The sequence below is a fragment of the Anolis sagrei genome, chromosome 4 (assembly GCF_037176765.1).
Source record: "Anolis sagrei isolate rAnoSag1 chromosome 4, rAnoSag1.mat, whole genome shotgun sequence".
NCBI classification, from domain to species: Eukaryota; Metazoa; Chordata; class Lepidosauria; order Squamata; family Dactyloidae; genus Anolis; species Anolis sagrei.
The window spans coordinates 76,474,790-76,495,234 of NC_090024.1; the positions used below are offsets into that span (position 1 = coordinate 76,474,790).

Here is a 20,445-nt window from a genome sequence, read left to right on the forward strand (position 1 = left end):
TTCTCATCACAAAAGCTAGACATGCAGTGAAAACTGGCAGCTATCCAGGCCCCACTTCCTGAATTGCAGAGGTCTCTGTAATTCCATAATCAATCTAATCTGCAGACAATATAACACGAAAAAGGAGTTTTTAAAATCCACAGTCCAATCACTACAGACATTGTGATAGCAGGCATTTCATATATATTGCAGTTGTGCATAATAAAGTCTTTTATCATTCTAAATCTAAATGATGGACGTCAAAAACAGAAGCAGACATATGCCTGATAACTTTACAATTACAATCTCATGCTTCCAAGGTAAAATACCTCCTGGTAAACATTGTTGGCTGTCTTAATTGTATCAACCTCCCTCAAAAACCAGGAAATATCACATTTACTTTATGTCAATACTGTATTCCCTTATGATTATATAAAGAAGAAGTTAGCTACAGTATCCAAACAAATGACAAGGATTAATCTGGGAGCTAGTCACCAGTATTTGAACGAAGGGTACAATAACAACATTAGTATGCTACAGTCCTAGCATAAAATTTATGGTGCTACATTTCCTGATACATCCCCATCATACAAAATATATACCAATACATTCTGGGAAAATTCTTTCAGCTAAATGGTTCTAATTTGTGTGTGTGTGTGTGTGTGTGTGTGTATGTCTGTCTGTCTGTCTGTCTGTCTGCAAGGACGTTGCCCAGGGGATGCCCGGATGTTTGGGGTTTTTGTTTGTTTGTTTGTTTTATATTTTACCATCCTTGTGAGAGGCTTCTCTCATGTCCCTGCACGGGCATCTGGAGCTGACAGAGGGAGTTCATCCACACTCTCCCCGGATTCGAACCTCCAACCTATCAGTCTTAAGTCCTGCCAGAACAAAGGTTTAACCCATTGCGCCATTGGGGGCTGATCAAACTGGTCAGGAGAAGCTGACTGACAATTTCCCGTGTTGCCCTTAAAAAACCTTTTACAAATAATCTTGCTTTTCCTGAACTGTAATGACAGCAAGAAAATCCCAACTGCATTATGTTTAATAAAGTTATGAGTCAATCAGACAAAACTCTTCTTTGATCTTTCTTCCCAAACAATACCTTAATTATATGGGAGAGCATATTAGACATTTGTGTAAAGAAGTATCAAACATAAATGGGTTATCTGTGCCTCCACAATCCATCACTCAGAACCTTCTACAGCTATTTCATATGTTTGGGCCAGTCATCACAGATCTATACAGTGCATTTCCCACCCAAACATTCAGCTTCACGGACACCAAAACACCAGCATCCAAAGACTTTAAAAAGGCAAGACACAAAGAAGGGAGAATGGGTGGGGTTGCATGAGATCACAAATGACAACTTGAAGAACTACAACAACAGGTAGCCAACCTGTCATTCTTCTTTGTAGTCTCTGTGACACACAAATGGGAGACTAGCAAGCTACTAAATGCAGGAAAAAGGAATGTCATGCTCAAGAAGAATTCAGTTCAACCCTCTCAAAGGGGTCATGCAAGACAGGTATACACAACATAACCCTTTCAAAGGCAGTATCAATCCTACTTCTTGCTATTATTTTGTAGCAGGAAAGGACAATCAAAGTCTGCAACTATTTAACTGAAAGAGTTTGGGTACTCCCGGAATATATATTGCTATATGGTGGAGATGTATCAGGAAATGCAGCACCATGATTCTTAAGCTAGTACAATGTCATTGTTACTGCACCCTTCCTTCAAATACTGATGACTAGCTGTTGGATTAATCTTTGGATTCACTCATGCTACTAACTTCTGAACTCATAACCATAGGGGAATACTAATGACATAAAACAAATGTGGTATTTGCAAGTTTATAAGAGAGGTTCATATAATAATCCACAATGGTTAGAAGCTGTATTTTGCCTTGTAAGCAAGAGATTGTGATCATAAAGGCACTCTGCACACTTCATCTAAGGCAGTAGTTCCCAACCTGTGGTCCGTCGACCACCAGTGATCTGCAAGAACTAAAATATGGTCCTCATCATTACTACACCCTTGCAAGGAGAGCGACTGGTCTCATGAAAGCCTCTTATAGTGCCAAGGCTTATTAAACATGGTTTTCTGTGGGCAAACAGATGGCGACTACTGAATGGCATATGTTCTATATCAGAAACTAGAGCTGATGTGGTTTATCCAATGTAATTTTCTGAATCAGCACCCCAAATAACCAAACCAAATCTAACATTGACCAAAACCAATTCATAACCCTTTTGGTACTAATGTTGGAGAGTGGTCCCTGGTCAAAGTGGTCCCTGGTTAAAAAAAAAAAAAAAAAAGTTGGGAACCACTGATCTAAGGAAACACCTCTCAAAGGGCTGGCTGACATGGCCATAGCTCTTCATACAGAATGTCCAGGTATAGAGGATCTTTCTTTGCTAGTTCAAAAGCCAAAGGAACTGCAGAAGCCATGCAGAGAAGGGAGACTTAACCAAACCCTCTATTCCCTTTGCAATTATTGCACTAGCCAGAGAAACACAGGAAATGAAAGCTGAATGTTGTCAGTTTCAGTGTTCCTATTTATCACAACAGCTTCTATTTTTGAATGTATGGAGACTGCTCATAAAGATTCAAAAGCCTTCTAACAGGAAATGGAACCCACTTTGTTTACAAAGTTCGTAACTCCCTATTTTAAACATGTACGCTATCGGTTAATGTTTCAAAACTCTAAAACACACCCCTACAGAGTAAACATCATACATTTGATTCTCTTTCAGGAAATACACCAAGTGGCATCTGGAGAACAGCCAAGTCTCTCTGAACATTTAATGCGGGGTTTAAAGCAAAATCTAGTGCAATTAACGGACAAGCAGACTCGTTGGTAACATTTGGCTAGTGCCCACATTCCTATATTACATACATGAAAAAACAACAGTGCTATAGAAATGATCCTCCAAAACCAAATTAAAACTGAAGAAAGGGCTGGTCCATTAATTTATTATGATGTTTATTTATACCCCACTTTTTCTCTCCGTAAGGAGACTCAAAGTTCATGTTCAAAACATAAAAGATGTTTTATTAGTTCATTGACATGGGTAAGGGAGGAGGAATCACAGTGTTCAACATCCAAAAAAAAAGGCTGAAAACACTGACCAAGAATATGTTGTTTTGTCTCAATGTTTCTATTTGAACCAGAATGGAAGATACCTAGTTGAGACCTCTCCATTAGTTGTGCTATTCTACTTTAGCATGAGTGAAGCATCCCATGGGATGGTAAAACTTCCAGGCGTTCCCAGGGCAACGTCCTTGCAGACCACTAATTCTCTCACACTAGAAGCGATTTGTAGTTTCTAAAGTTGCTCCTGACATGAAAAAAAGCATTCCCATGACTATCTCATTTCTGGCAAGGGGAGTGGGAGGAAATTTGAAATGCAAGTTAGTATGTCAGCAGAATGCATTGTCTGACCCTGCCTGACGACTTCTCAACTCTGATGAAGTAGGCTATAGCACTGCTTCTTAAACTATGGGTCTCACCCCCAAATGGGGTCTCTTTAGCTAAATGTTGGGATCACTAAATTATTTTCTGAATGTCACCTAATGGCTGATTTAGACATTTTCGCGGATCTGTTATGCAGTGTTTACACTGGACTCTGCAGAAGATGCTTCAGCTGTACTTCATAAAAAGCAAAACCTCCCTGTTTAGCAAGCCTTGGAAATACTGATTTGTTATCAATAAATGTTTGATTTTATTTCTATTTTGCAAACCTGTATACCTGGAGTCACATAAAAATGTATCAGGCCAAAAAACAGGTCCCAAGGGAAAATGCTTAAGAAGCCCTGGGCTATAGAACATGAAAAGTGTATACAGTACAACCCCCTTATCCACAGATTTGATATTCAGTTTCACTTACTTATGCTCCAAAAATATTCCCTGCACTCTGAAATGTTTGATTTTATGTTATGCTAGTTAAGTATAGTCAAAATATAGCATTCACTTTTATCCATGGTTTTAGCTATCCACGAGGGGCCTTGAAACTTATCTCCTGCAGATATAGGGGTCATATTGTACTGATTATATCAATTGGTCTTTAAAATATCTCTGTTATTTATTTATTTACACTATTTATATTCTGCCCTTCCCGCCCTGAAGGGGACTCAGGATGCCAATTATACAATGACAAGACAAACAACAGAGAGAGAGAGAGAGAGAGAGAGAGAAGAAGAAGAAGAAGAAGAAGAAGAAGAAGAAGAAGAAGAGGAAGAAGAAGAAGAAGAAGAAGAAGAAGAAGAAGAAGAAGAAGAAGTTTTCTACTCTTTTGACATCTTTTGGAGACTGTGCTCAATTACGGCAACAGGACAGTGCTGTTGCTCCATCTCCTTGCCGAAGAGCTTTTCTTTTGTTCGTAAACTTTTTCTGATCAAAACGCCACACCTCCCCATTTTAATGTGATTCCTATTTATCTACTCACATTTGTTTTTGAACGGCTAGGTTGGCAAAAGCTGGGCTAAGGTCAGATGCTCACCCTGACCCCGGGCTTCGAATTATCAACCTTCTAGTTGGCAAGATTTATTGCTGCTGAGTGATTAACCTGGTGTGCTAAAGCCCGGCACCATTATGTTTTCCTTCCCTTTTTTTCTAGTACACAATTTAGTTTAGATGATTGGACCACTGGGTCATCTTAATTTAACTTGTTCTAAATTGTTATTTTCTTGTTCTGGGAGCTATACCTTAAAAGGCAAAAATCCACCGAATAAGTGAAAAGATGTAAGATATTCAGACCTTTGTCTCCTAGATATCTAGTGCACACTGAAAGCACTATACTTTACTGGCCAGTCTCAAGACCATTAACAGTAGCTACCACCTGTGTGGTATAATGGTTTGAGTGATGGATTGCAACTCTGGAGACACAGAGCCCTTCCACAAAGCCATATAATCAATAATATCAAGGCAGGAAATCCCATATTATCTGCTTTGAGCTGGAATATAAGGCAGTGTGGACTCAGATAACCCAGTTCAAAGCAGATATTGTGGAATTTTCTGCCTTGATATTCTGGATTATATGGTTGAGTGGAAGGGCCCCAAGGTTCAGATTTCTGCTCAGCCATGAAAAGCCATTGAATGGGAGTTCCATTCTCAGCCTCAGGGTAAGACAAAGGAAAATCTCTAAACAAATCTTGCCAAGAAAACTCTATTTTAGGTTGCCATAAGTTGGAAATGACTTGAAAGTACATAACAATTGCTCTTTTCAAATACTGTTTGTGTCCCAGAGTTTTTGAGTTTGTGACATCAACATTTTAAGCAAAAAATATTTGTGTTATGGTTTCCAAATGAAAATCTCAACAACTTTTAAGTGTAAGAACAGGTGCTTCCTTCAGGAAATGGAGACTGCAAATAATCACATCATCATAAGTAAACTATGAGAAGTGCCAACACTGCTATAAAAGTCTGGCTAACTGGATGGAGGCAGGGATGTGAGACCAAACCACATGTTGATACGTGTTAGGTACATAGCATACTGGCATGTGCTACCCATTTAAAAAGTTGTAACAAGTTGCTTGCTATATGTCAAATAATCCAGCAGGATCTTACAATAGTAACAGAGCAACTCAGAAATCATAAGGTGCTTTACTATTTCTCACAAATCAAAGATGACCTTAGTGTGCCTAATATGTCAATTTTCCCTCTCAAAACTCAAATTCTCTAATGCTAACTTTAATAATATTATCTCTATCATTAGAAAATGAGTTAAAATTAATCAAGGTATTCTATTGTCTTTTCAATGGAACTGAAGCTTCCAGTGGAAACCACAAATCACACATAGTTAAATTATATGACACAAAAGAAATCGATAAACAAAAGAGTCAAATCCAGCCCCTTTAGGAGTTATCAGCTAGTCTTTCAATTGTTAACTCTGAGGTATGTGAACAAGAAGTAGCTGTCACGATTTAGTTTGAGACTAATTAGTCAGATTTAAGATCAGAATGGTACTTCTCTTCATCAGGAAAGAATAAAATGGAATTGCTGAACAACGGCATAAGCTTTCATTTTTATGAGTGCACAAAGCAAACAATACCTTATCTTTAAGGGAAGTTCATCACATAATAACTGTAGATTAGTACACTAGAGTTCCTAACTGTATTTCTTGAAACTCTCCAATGAAAACAAAATGTTCTTCGACAAGAAAAGGTGTGACATTAATATGTGCATTATTATATAGGGCTTGTATGTATAGACAAAAAGCATTTATCCATAAGCCACAGTCAAGAACTGCAGAAATCATAGGCCAAGACCCTGATTTGTCCTGGCAAAGCAAAAGCTCACATGATCCACTATGGCCTCACCATCTGCCTCCAAGGACACTGAGAAAACAGCTGGGTTTGGTTGAATAAGCCAGCTTTGCTATGATCTTTGTCAAGGAGTCACATAAGGGTACTTCCTTGTTATTGTCCATTGACATTCTGATGTAAGGGGGTTATGAATCCCTCCTTCTGCAAACATTTTAATAGGCAGGCCATTCACAGTACAGTTTGCTGAATGAGCGGTTTTACTCAAAAGGATCCTAGTCATCATCTACATGCAGGTCTCTTGATCCCTCCACACAGAAATTAGTGGAGTATGCCCACCCCCCACATTCACTGGGGATACATTCCAAGACCTTCCTTGGATGCCTGCAACTGTGGATGATAGCAAACCCTATATTTTGACTGTACATTTGCAGGTTTTACTTTTGCAGATTAGATTATTCATCAATTTGATGAAAATGTTCCCTCTACTTCTACTACTTCTGAGCAAAAACGAATCGCATAGTCATGCTAGACGCAGTGGTTCTCAACCTGTGGGTCCCCAGATGTTTTGGCCTTCAACTCCCAGAAATCCTAATAGCTGGTAAACTGGCTGGGATTTCTGGGAGTTGTAGGCCAAAACACCTGGGGACCCACAGATTGAGAACCACTGTGCAAGAGCATTGCTTTCTTAAACTGTGGGTCCCAACCCCAAATAGGATCCCCTTACCTCAGTGTTGGGGTCACAAAAAATGGAAAACTGCAAAAGATTTCTGAACACCATCTAGATATTTACACGAATCATTTAGCAACAATATGCAGTGCTTACAGTATAGAAAATGTTTCAGCTGTACTTCATAAAAAGCAAAATCACCCTGTTTAGAAAAGGGTGCAAATGCTGATTTATTATCAGTAAATGTTTTGGATTTTATATCTATCTTACATAGTATACACATATACACCTTTCTCAGGTGGAAAGGGGTTGCAAGTGGAAAAAGTTTAAGAAGCCCTGTGCTAGAAAACCTAAAGAGATTCCTAAAGAGATGTTCCCTCAAATAAAAAAACAGCACTTATAATACACATCCGTAATCACAATAAATGCACAAGGCTATCTGTACTTGGGACAGAAGCATGCCATAGAATCACACTGGAAATCCACAAACACTTCTAGAGGTTTTTTGTTTTTTGGAAAAATTATGCCAGGACCTTTTGGAAAATAGAAATCTCTATAACCTTTTGGAAAATGGCATTCGTTGCTATTTTGGGAAAATCAGGAATCTCACTGAGAAGAATTAAAAACTTGCTTGAGTCAACCTTCTCCTTAGTAGTAAATATCCACTAGCATTCATGCATGGCAATTAGGTTTCTCAGCTGTTAAAATGATATACCTATATATCCCTTTGAACTGTTAGGAACAAAGATATGCCAATGCAGAAAAAACAGAGGGAGGGGAGAGAGAGAGAGAGAGAGAGAGAGAGAGAAGAGTTTCAGAAGTGTTCTTATCAGTTGCCCAAAAAACATCTACTCTCCCTTAAAACATCTTGGTTTAAATCATACTCTCAAGAGACCAAACATAAGTAGACTTCTTTAAAAGTAGTATAGTTGGTATACTCAAAACTTCACATATTCAGTATACAGATATATTTCTTATCAGTCCAGTTAGAGATAGGATTTGAAGTAGTTTCTCTGTGTAGATAACACAGGGTATGTTTCTTATAATAAACCGTCCACAGTCTAAAAAGCATCTCTCTGATTTGAGAGTCTCTGTCTAGTCTGAAAGTCCAATGGAGCCTGAGGTTTAAACTGGAGTCTGAGCTGACCAAGTGCCAGATTTGATCACATGGTCTGCAGCCCCTCTCACAACATGAAATAATAATAATAATAATAATAATAATAATAATAATAATGATCTTTATTTGTATTCCGCTCTATCTCCCCAAAGGGACTCAGGGCAGCTCCCAAACATAAAAGGCAAACATTAAATACCTGAATACAACAACAATAAATCCATACTAACAACATTTATACAACCCGACATATAAATAGAAATTATAACTTAACAAATTAAAATTAAATAAAAGCACAGCCTGTTATAACAGACATAAGACAAAACATCAAACATCAAATGAAAACAATAATTTCCCATTTCTTTGGAACTTAAAGAAAACTGCATACCAATACACACATATACAATACAGTAATCAATCTGAATCTATATATATATATAAATGCTCTGTGCATAATTAGTACCTTAAAAACAAAAGAACGAATGAACGAAATCACACCAAATTTGGAAACAAAACATCTCATTACACAAGGAGTGACCATCACTCAAAAAATTATGATTTTGTCATTTGGGAGTTGTAGTTGCTGGGATTTATAGTTCATCTATAATCAAAGAGCATTCTGAACACCACCAATGATGGAACTGAACCAAACTTGGCACACAGAACTCCCATGACCACCAGAAAACACTAAAAGGGTTTGGTGCGCGTTGACCTTGGGTTTTGGAGTTGTAATTCACCTACATCTAGAGAGCACTGTGAACTCAAACAATGATGGATCTGGACCAAACTTGGCATGAATACTCAATATGCCCAAATATAAACACAGATGGAGTTTGGGGAAAACAGACCTTGACATTTGGGAGTCGTAGTTACTGGGATTTACAGTTCACCTACAATCAAGGAGCATTCTGAACCCCACCAACAATGGAATTGGGCCAAACATCCCACACACAACCCCCATGACCAACAGAAAATTCTGTGTTTTCTGGTGGTCTTTGGTGACCTTTCTGACACCCCCCTGGTGGCTCTCCCCCGGGGTCTTGACTTCCCAGGTTGAGAAATGCTGCCTTGAGGCCATCCAGTCCAACTCCCTTCTCCAGGGCAAGAAAACATAATCAAAGCCCTCCTGACAAAGCCATTCACACACACACACACACACACACACACACACACACACACATATATATATATGACAGATGCAGTATGAAAGATTTGAAAGGGACCCTTAAAGAAGGACAATGATATGTTGCATGTTCCAGAGTAGGCAAACCAGACAATCTCAACATCAACACTGGCAAAGAAACAAGAAATAGTGTTTATCCACAAGCATAAAGACATTACATAGATTAGAAGGCAACACTTTCTCATTACTTTATTTTCCAGATCACCAGACTGGGCCATAGCAACATGTGGCAGGGGACCGCTAGTTATGTATAAACAAATAACTAGTATAGGAAGCTTGTAGAAGGTTGCTATTTCCAACATTTTTTGTGTAAGTGAAACCATGGATACCAAAATGCTTGTTCTGTATATAAAAAATAATCCTTATTCTTTCTCATTCTTTTCAGTTTAAAATATTTATTCTGAAGCCATCATATTATTATGTGTACCGATGTAGTTTTCCAAAAGCGTTAGGATTAAAACTTGAGTTTATAATTTGTTAACCTGAAGAGTTTTTGTTTCAGTTCCTATCTTGCACTAAACTGGCAACTCAGGATCGTTATCAGTATATAGATCTTCCAGTAAAATACCCCCAGCCTTCAACTGTGTGAACCTACATGTGATACTGCAGTTTGGGTTTGTTCAAAGCCTTCCACCCAAGTTAATATACAACTGAAATGCAGCATCCTAACAAGAGGCAAAGACATACATCCACAGAAAGCAGGACTCAGCAGCCAAATCACTCTGACTGAGATCGCTTGGATTTGACACTCGATTAAAATAATATATTTCACTCTCAGTTTCTTCCCACTAACACACACAAAAACAAGTTTAGAGAAAGCATTCATATGGTTTGAAGAGTCAACTTACCAAAAGAGTATCCTTAAAATGTTTGCAACTAATAATACTAAACACACGTAGGTTGAAAAGCCCTCCGCATTCTGGGTCCTTTTAATATCCCGGTACTGTGGGATGTACGGCACCACGCCTCCAAACACCATCGCTGCCGATGCACCCCAGGATACCAGCTGATGCACTGGTGCCACCAGCCATTCCCAGCCGTCCACTTCCATTATTGGCAAGATAAAGTCCCTTAGCATCAAGGCGGTGAAAGGGGATCCCCTTCTACTTCTTCCTGAGACTTTATTGATTTGGAGTTTTATTCAAGTCTAGTAAATGTTGACAAAGGATGTGTTTCATTCTTCATGCATCCCTAAGAAAACAAAAAGAGAAAAAAATACCAACTTGAAAGGATGCGTTTGAAAGGAAAAAATAATCTCATAATATCAAAGGCTAGCCAAATCACAAAATTGTAGGAAAAGTTTGTCCATGTGAATCAAAAGTCTTTTAACACTAGAAAGTGATTTAACTTTAACTGCCATGGCTGAATAATCTGGGATTTGTAGTTTAGGGATTTTTAGTATTCTCAGCCAGGGATGCTTAGTGCTTCAACAAACTACAAATCCCAGGATTCCACAGGATGCAACCATTGCATTTAAAATGGAAAGGGAGCCATGGTTTCAACCAGTGCCTTCTCTACATTCAAGGTAAGCATTTGGCTTCTCCACTAAGACTTAAACATTCAAATCCTAGAAATAACATTGTCTCGGGGTACATCTACACTGAAGAATAATTGCAGTTTTACACCACTTTAACTGCCGTGGCTCAATGCTATGGAATCATAGGAGTTGGAGTTGGCTGAGGCACTCAAAGACCTTGTAAAACTAAAGGTAAAGGTTTCCCCTGACCTTAGTCGTGTCCGAATCTGGGAGGTGGTGGTCAACATTAATCGTGTCCGAATCTGGGAAGTGGTGGTCAGCTCCATTTCTAAGTCAAAGAACCAGCATTGTCCGTAGACATCTCCAAGGTCATGTGACTAGCATGACCACATGGAATGCCATTACCTTCCCGCCGAAGCAGTACCTATGGATCTGCTCACATGTGCATGTTTTCGAATGGCTAGACTGGCAGAAGCTGGGGCTAACAGCAGGAGCTCACCCCACTTCCTGGATTTGAACCGCCAACTTTTTGATCAGCAAATTCAGCAGCTCAGTGGTTTAACCCGCTGTGCAACTAGGGGGCCCTTGTAAAACTAAAGCTCCCATAATTCCATAACATTGAGCTACAACAGTTAAAATGATCCCAAACTGCATTCATTCTACAAAGAAATGACAGTATCAGAACTTAGGTCACTGATGTCTTTCAGTGCTCATGAAAATACTATCTTTCACAGCTGGTTCCAAGTTACCAGGATCTTATAAAGCAATGCAGGATCTGACAAAACAATGCATAAAACTATACAGTCTATAAAGGACGCGGTACACCATCTTTATAGCACTGACAGCATTCAATATAACAATGAAATAACTTGTGGTTTGTTTGTTTTTAAATCCAATGGCACTGAGCAACCTTACTAAGAGACTGATTCCAGTGAAGAAATAGCTAGACTTGATGTCACTTAGTCAATAGCAATATGAGCAAGACGGGTTGCTTGCCACACAGTCTACTAAGAAGTCACAGGGTGCATTTACACAATAAAATTAATGTAGTTTGACACCATTTTAACTGCCATGGCTAAATGCTATAGAATCCCAGGAACTGAAGTTTTGTGAGTCATTAACACTCTTTGGTAGAGAAAGCTTAATAATAATAATAATAATAATAATAGTATGGATTGTTGATGTTGCAATCCCAGGTGACAGCAGGATTGAAGAGACACAACGGGAAAAGATGACACAATATGATGATTTAAAGATGGAATTGCAAAGACACTGGCACAAACCAGTAAATGTGGTTCCAGTGGTGATCGGGACACTGGGTGCAGTGCTTAAAGACCTTGGCCTACACTTAAACAGAATCGGTGCTGACAAGATTACCATCTGCCAGCTGCAAAAGGCTACCTTAATGGGATCGGCACGCATTATTCGTCGATACATCACACAGCCCTAGACACTTGGGAAGTGTCCGATGTGTGATCCAATACAACAGCCAGCAGAGTTTCTGCTGTGGACTCACCTTGTTGTATTTCAAATAATAATAACAACAACAATAGGTAAAGGTTTTCCCCTGACATTAAGTCCAGTTGTGTCCAACTCTGCGGCGTGGTGCTCATCTCCATTTCTAAGCCGAAGAGCCAGCATTATCTGTAGACGCCTCCAAGGTTATGTGGCCAGCATGAGTGCATGGAGTACTGTTACCTTCCTGCCAGAGCAGTACCTATTAATCTACTGACATTTGCACGTTTTCAAACTGCTAGGTTAGCAGAAGCTGGGGCTAACAGCAGGAGCTCACGCTACTCCCCAGATTCGAACCTGCGACTTTTCGGTCAGCAAGTTCAGCAGCTCAGCGCTTTAATCCACTGTGCCACCGGGTGCTCTATAATAATAATAATAATAATAATAATAATAATAATATTGACAAGAATAATAACAATAATAAGTATGGATTGTCAATGTTGCAATCCCAGGTGACAGCAGGATTGAAGAGAAACAACTGGAAAAGCTGACATGATATGAGGATTTAAAAATTGAACTGCAAAGACTCTAGCACAAGCCATTCAAGGTGGTCCCAGTGGTGATCGGCACACTGGGTACAGTGCCTAAAGACCTTGGCCTGCACTTAAACACAATTGGTGCTGACAAAATTACCATCTGCCAGATGCAGAAGGCCACCTTACTGGGATCTGCACGCATTATTTGCCAATACATCACACAGTCCTAGACACTTGGGAAGTGTCCAACATGTGATCCACTACAACAGCCAGCAGAGTGTTTGCTGTGGATTCATCTTGTTGTGTTTCAAATAATAATAATATAATAACAATAAATATAATATTTTATTTATAACCCAACCACTCTCTCTAAAGGCACTCAGTAAAACTACCTTGTAAACTATTGGAAGACCTTGTAAAACTACCACTCCCAAATTTGACAGTATTGGGCCATGGCATTTAAAGTGGCATCAAGCTGTATTAATTCTACAGTGTTTGCGCCCATAAAGACTTGAAGTCTCTGATCTCACTTGCTTTAACTCCTCTTCTTTCTGAATTACTGGGGATTTCCTTACTCTGCAGATAACATGAAACTACCTTGGCTGAAAAAAACATCCTGCGAATGGCTCCACACATTTCCAGACTGCAAGCTGATATGCCCCACTTTGGAAGCCCTTTTCAGACAAGGATGCATGCATTAAACAAAAGGTTATGCAAATTCATGGGGCCGTAAGGCAGGCATGAGCAAACTTGGGCCCTCCAGGTGTTTTGGACTTCAACTCCCACCATTCCTAACAGCCTCAGGCCCCTTCCTTTTCCCCCTCAGCCGCTTAAGCTGAGGGGGAGGGCCCAAGTTTGCCCATACCTGAGCTAAAGCAATAAATATTGATTAGGGCCGTGACCCAATTAATTACAACTTAAGAATGCATAGATGTTACATATCATATGTATTTTTACATCACCCTTGAAACATATTTCCAGGAAATTTATGTCGATGTTTTATGTATGAGTTTGAATCAATGTAATTTCGCTCCATGAGAATTAATAGTAGAAGAAGCAGCAATGTAGTCTTTCCTTTTAGGTCAGGCACACAAGAATCACAGCTGGAAGTCTTAAAGAGACATGCTCTGTGTGAAGGGAGGGAATATATCTTCCAAGGGGACATCAATAGTGTAGAATGAATGCAGTTTGACAGGACTTTAACCACTATGGCTCCATGCTATGGAATCCTGGGAATTGTAGTTTGGTGTGGAAATAGCATTCCTTGCAAGAAATGTCTTAAAATAATATCCTATGTCTTCATTTGTACCCTTCAGAATGAGTGAATGCAGTTCTCTATGATTTAGTGACTGAAGATGCATCTACAGTGACCAATTAATGCATTTCTGCACCACTTTAACTATCATGGCTCAATGCTATGGAATCCTGGGAGTTGTAGTTCAGCGTGGCAACTGCATTCCTTGGCAGAAATGTTTTAAAATAATATCTATGTCTTCCTTAGTGCCCTCCAGAATAAATGGATGCGGTTTTCTATGATTCAGTGACTGAAGATGCATCTACAGTGGCAAATTAATGCAGTTTGACAGCACTTTAACCACCATGCTCAATGCTATGGAATCCTGGGAGTTGTAGTTCAGTGCGACAACTGTATTCCTTGGCAGAAATGTCTTAAAATAATATATATGTCTGCATTTGTGCCCTCCAGAATGAGTGAATGCAGTTCTCCACGGTTCAGTGACTGAAGATGTGTCTACAGTGTCGAATTAATGCACTTTGGCACCACTTTAACTACCATGGCTCAATGCTATAAAATCCTGGGAGTTGTTGTTTGGTGTGGCAACTTTATTCCTTGGCAGAAATGTCTTAAAATAATCTCTATGTCTTCATTTGTACTCTCCAGAATGAGTGAATGCAGTTCTCCACGGTCCTAATGCAGTTTGGTACCACTTTAACCATCATGGCTCTATGGTATAGAATCCTGGGAGTTATAGTTTGGTGTGGAAATAGCATTCCTTGCAGGAAATGTCTTAAAATGACATCTTATGTCTTCATTTGCGTGTTCCAGAATGAGTGAATGCAGTTCTCTATGATTCAGTGACTGAAGATGCATCTACAGTGGCAAATTAATGTAGTTTGGCACCACTTTAACCACCATGCTTCAATGCTATGGAATCCTGGGAGTTGTAGTTTGGTGTGGCAACTGCATTCTTTGGCAGAGAAGGTGAAATACCTTGTGAAAATGCAACTCCCATGATTCCATAGCAGTTAAAACAGTGCCCAACTGCATTCATTCTGCCATGGCTGAAGGTGATGAAACTGTGGGAGTTGTAGTTTTACAAGGTCTTTATCTTTCATTGCCAAATGAATGCTGGTGCCTCAACAACAACCTACATTTTCAAGGATTCTATAGCATTGAGCCACTGCAGTTAAAGCGGTGTCAAACTGCATTAATTCCACAGTGCGGAGGCACCTCTTATTACAAAAATACTGTGCAAACATGCTACCTTTGTGTACAAGGTGTATAGGAAACATAATTCCATGTCTGCACTTGGGTCCTGCCTCCAAGTCTAATGTTTATGTTAATATTCCAAAATGGGAAACAAAATCCCTTCCTAGTTATCTTATTTTGCATATGCAAATATTCCAAATTCCACAACCTTTCTGGTCCCAAGCACACCGGACAGGAGATGCTCAGTCTTGATAGGAAGGGCCAGGAAACTCTTCCCAAGTTGAGGCAGTTCCTCTGCCCTTTTTCCAAGTGACTCAGGAAGCGACAGCTGCCTGAATACAAAGCGGCTCTTCCCACCTGGGGTCCCCCTCCCCCCGCAGCAGGCTCCCCGCTCTCTCACCTCCGCGCGCCCCTCCAATGACCAGCGAGGACGGACGCTGTTGCTAGGGCGGCTGTTCCTGTTGCTGCGAGCGGCCCCCCTCCGCAGCCAGCCCCGCGCATCCCCTTTTCCAGAGCGGAGCGGGCCCCCAGCCTGGACGCCCCTTCTGCGCCTGCGCCTTGGCTCCCTCCTCTCCTCCTTGGCTCCTGCCGCTTCTGCTTTCCCCAGAAGACTGGCGAGGCTCAGCGGAGTCAGAGGCGGCATCCAGGAGCGAAGAGAAGGAGCCCGCCTGCCTCTGTGACGTCATCGCCTCCCGAAGCGCCTCCGTCAATGAAAACGAAACGCCTTCTTCTTCGTCGCCCCACGCCCCGCCCGGCAGGGCCTGCTGGCGACGTGTCTTCTGGGTCCTAGAAGGAGACGAATTCGTGGGACTGGAATGGGCACATTCCTCTTGTTTGCCTGTGTTATGCGAGGAATGAAACACGCGTGGGAGTGGCTGCCGCTCTCTGTCGGTCTCAAGCAGGCTTTGGCAGGAGAGAATGGACATTTTAAAAGAGTGCAGCCGGGCCCCCATATCCGCGGATTCAACCACTCATACATTGAAAATATTCCACATCCACATATATATGGAATATTTTTATTATATGTGTGTGTGTGTTTGTGTGTGAAAATATTTCACATTTTATTCCGTGTGTGTGTGAATGGAATATTTTTATTCCATCTATATAAATAAAAATGTAATGTTCGTTTGTGGGATTAACATAACTCAAAAATTACTGTGTGAATTGACACCAAATTTGGACACAATACACCTCTCAGGCCAACAAGTGACCATCACTTCAGTAGCCACAGAAGAAGAAGAGGAGGAGGAGGAAGAAGAAGAGGAAGAAGAAGAAGATCAAACTGCAAAAACTCTGGCACAAGCCGGTAAAGGTGGTCCCTGTGGTGATCGGTACACTGGGACCACCAGTGCCTAAAGACCTTGGCCAGCACTTAAAAACAATTGGTGCTGACAAAATTACCGTCTGCCACCCAACTCAGATCTGCACACATTATTTGCTGATACATCACACAGTCCTAGACACTTGAGAAGTGGCTGACGTGTGATCCAATACAAAAGCCAGCATAGTGATCTTGTTTGCTATGTACTAATCTTGTTGTCTATCAAATAATAATAATAATAATAACAATCACATAATACTTTAGAAATTAAGGCAAATGATAAATAGAACAGAACATAATAAGAAACATAAATCACAAAACATATGAAATATAACTCAAAACATAAACCATAAATTAAAATCGGTACTAAGAATAGTACAGTGTTCCCTCACTTATTGCGGGTGTTACATTCCAGGACCACCCACGAAAAGTGAAAATCTACTAAGTAGGAACACTATATATATATATATACACACACACACACACACACACATATACATATACATATATATTGTCCCTACTTAGTGGATTTTCACTTTTCGTGGGTGGTCCTGGAAAGTGTGTATGTATATATATAGCATTCCGAGGGTGAGGCAGAAGCGAGGAGAGATTTAAAGGCACTGCACACTTTTTTTTTTTTTTTTGCTAGCTATAAGGCCGTGAGGTTCTTGTGGGTTTTTTCGGGCTATAGGGCCATGTTCTAGAGGCATTTCTCCTGACGTTTCGCCTGCATCTATGGCAAGCATCCTCAGAGGTAGTGAGGTCTGTTGGAATTAGGTCAATGGGTTTATATATCTGTGGAATGGCTGGAGTGGGGCAAAGAGCTCTTCTCTGCTGGAGCTAGGTGTGAATGTTTCAACTGACCACCTTCATTAACATTTGAAGGCCTGGCTGAGCCTGGGAAAATCTTTTGTTGAGAGGTGTTAAGATGTTCCTGGTTGTTTCCTCTCTGCTGTTTTGCTGTTGTAATTTTAGAGTTTTTTAATAGTGGGAGCCAGATTTTGTTCATTTTCATGGTGTCTTCCTTTCTGTTGAAATTGTCCACATGCTTGTGGATTTCAATGGCTTCTCTGTGTAGTCTGACATGGTGGTTGTTGGTGTGGTCCAGCATTTCTGTGTTCTCAAATGATATGCTGTGTCCAGGCTGGTTCATCAGGTGCTCTGCTATGGCTGACTATAAGGCCATGATTTACATACTGCTTTGTATCTCCTCTGTCTCATTTTTTTTATGATTGGTTGCCTCTCTCCTGAGCGGGAGGGTGAAACCCCATCCCACACGCCATCATTGCTAGAAGACAAAAACCTGTGATACAGTGAGTCCGCGAAAAGCAAATCGCAAAGTAGCGAGGGAACGCTGTATTCCATATACTCCCCAAAACAATTTTCCATATCCTAAAATCAAAGGAGCTAGGAACTTTTCAAGGCAGATCAATACATCTTATATTGCACCAAAAGTCAGTGTTTATATATTGGGTTGTTTGTAGTTTTGTTGGTCTGTTATACACGTGTGTGTGTGTGTGCCTTAAGTTGATTCCTTATCCCCAGTTCCTTATTTGTGAAAATCATCTAAGGATGCATCTACAATATAGAATGAATGCAGTTTGGCGTGACTAACTGACAGAGCTCAATCCTGTAGAATCATGGGAATATGGTATATACTGCACAGTCTACGTTATGCAAGCTACCTTGGCAGCTCTTTGAAGAATCAAAACCCAACTTTATAAACTTTTCAAATAAATATAGCTGATCCAGCCCTTATGCTTACTTGCTTTTTTTTTTAAGCTAGCATTCACACTGCCTCCACCAAAGCATATGGAATTCAACAGATGATTATCTCACAGTTTGGAGACACCTTCTGGGTTGTCATGGAAGCAGCTTATAAAGGCAAAAAAACAACATAAGGAGAACAAAATACACTGACAAGCCATACCATCCTCATTTATGCCTTCCACTCCTCTCAGATCTAATACACTGCTTTCTGCTCTTCTAGATCGCTTTGAGGAACATGGAACAAAGCAGCTTTGCATCTCCGACCATTTTGCTCTCCCACATTCAAACCTGCTAAAAGAACAGCCAGATTTTGCAAGTGGGCAACAGATGGCTATTAAACCAGTTCCCTTTTACAAGGCAAAAGCACATGCAAAATATCTGAATTTGTATAATAAAAGCTTTGACTCTTAATGGGTTTACTGGAATATACACATATCCACCTGCAGTCACTACTGTGGCCCTGCACTAACTAAAAGTTGGCTACTTCATTTTCTTTATCATATGTCAGAAGCAAATTGAGAATACAGTTATAATGTATAAAAATATACAAAAATTGTAAATATATATATAATGTATTTTAAAAATGGCTACCCCAATTGAAGTATTTCTATATGCAAGTAGTCCCTGAGTTGCAAACATCCAACTTACAAGTGACTCATAGTTAAGAACAGGGGTGAGATAACAGCAAGTGAAAGAACCCTACCCCTCAGAAGAAAAATTCACTCCTGAAAGACTTGTCATGAGGGAAAGGAGTCTTCATTGAAGCTTTCTCAACAATCTTTGCCAAAATGTTCAAAACCCAATTGCCACAGGGACAGAAAGTGGGTGAAATCTTAAGAAAAGACATCAAAACCAACTCCTCAGGGGTTTGTATACCCTTCCCTATATTATCCAAAGCATGTGAGTATAAATACAGGGTTAGTCAAAATGAATAGGCCAATAAGAAAATTAATTGTACCCGAATTGGCCTATTCATTTTGACTAACCCTGTATATTTGCTGGAATTATACTTCAAAAATGTACCTGCTCCAATTTACAAATTCCACTTAAGAACAAGCCTACAGAACCTACCTTGTTCATAACATGGGAACTGCCTATATATAACGTCAGCTGTTGTCTTAAAATTGATACGTGATGCAACACCAAGCAGGGGCGGCTCAACCCATTACACAAAGTAAGCATTTGCAGTATAGTTGATTTTGCCCAGGGGCACTCTTGAGGCACTCTTGGGGGAAAATAGACCTTGGCATATGCGAGTTGTAGTTACTGGGATGTATAGTTCACCTACAATCAAAGAGCATTCTGAACTCCACCAATGATGGAATTGAACCAAATATGGCACACAGAACTCCCACGACGAACAGAAAATATATTATCAGTGATTGGTTGGGGGGGGGGGGGGGCAAAATACTGTTTGCTTACCGTTGAAAATTACTTAGGGCTGCCTCTGACGTCAAGCAAAATATATTGTTCTAGACTAAGCATGTATATATACTGTAGAATTAGCATAGTTTAACACAATTTTAACTGCCATAGCTGAATGCTATGGAGGAGCCCCAGTGGTGCAGTGGGTTAAACCCTGTGCTAGCAGGACTGAAGACCTGACAGGACGCAGGTTCGAATCTGGGGAGAGAGCAGATGAGCTCCCTCTATCAGCTCCAGCTCTCTATGTGGGGACATGAGAGAAGCCTCCCACGAGGATGGTAAAACATCAAAACACCTGGGCGTCCCCGGGCAACGTCCTTGCAGACGGCCAATTCTCTCATGCCATAAGCAACTTGCAGTTTCTCAAGTCGCTCCTGACATGACCAAAAATGCTATGGAATGTTGACAAGGTTTTACAAGGTTTTTAGCCTACTCTGCCACAAGGTGCTAGCGCTTTACCCAGCTACAGCTCCAATGATTCAATAGCGTTAAGCTACGGCAATATAAGTGATGTCAGGCAACATTAATTCTACAGTGTAGATCAGGCATGGGCAAACTTCGGCCCTCCAAGTGTTTTGGACTTCAACTCCCAGAAATCTCGGACAGCTTACCAGATGTTAAAATTTGTGGAAGTTGAAGTCCAAAACCACCTGGAGTGTCAAAGTTTGTCCATGCCTGATGTAGATACCCTTGTAGTTTCACATACCACTGCTGTCTTAGGGAAATGCTTTTGTTACTGAAAGAAAGCTCCTCTCCCAAAGTAATTACAATTCAGAATAAGCACAGTTTTTCAAAGTCAAAA

General features: G+C 40.3%; 1 protein-coding gene across 2 annotated transcripts in view; it reads right to left on the bottom strand.

Moving 5' to 3' along the window:
* SLC66A2 (solute carrier family 66 member 2) overlaps window positions 1-15,843 on the bottom strand; it is a 76,588-nt gene extending 60,745 nt beyond the window's left edge. For both annotated transcript variants that reach the window (XM_060774938.2, XM_060774937.2), the window contains exons 1-2: window positions 15,528-15,843; window positions 10,059-10,401 (exon numbers count right to left, since the gene is read on the bottom strand). In XM_060774938.2, coding sequence (XP_060630921.1) covers window positions 10,059-10,288 — 230 coding nt within the window. In that variant the 5' untranslated portion in view covers window positions 10,289-10,401; window positions 15,528-15,843. The remainder of the gene's footprint in view (window positions 1-10,058; window positions 10,402-15,527) is intronic.
* Window positions 15,844-20,445: the final 4,602 nt, after the last annotated feature.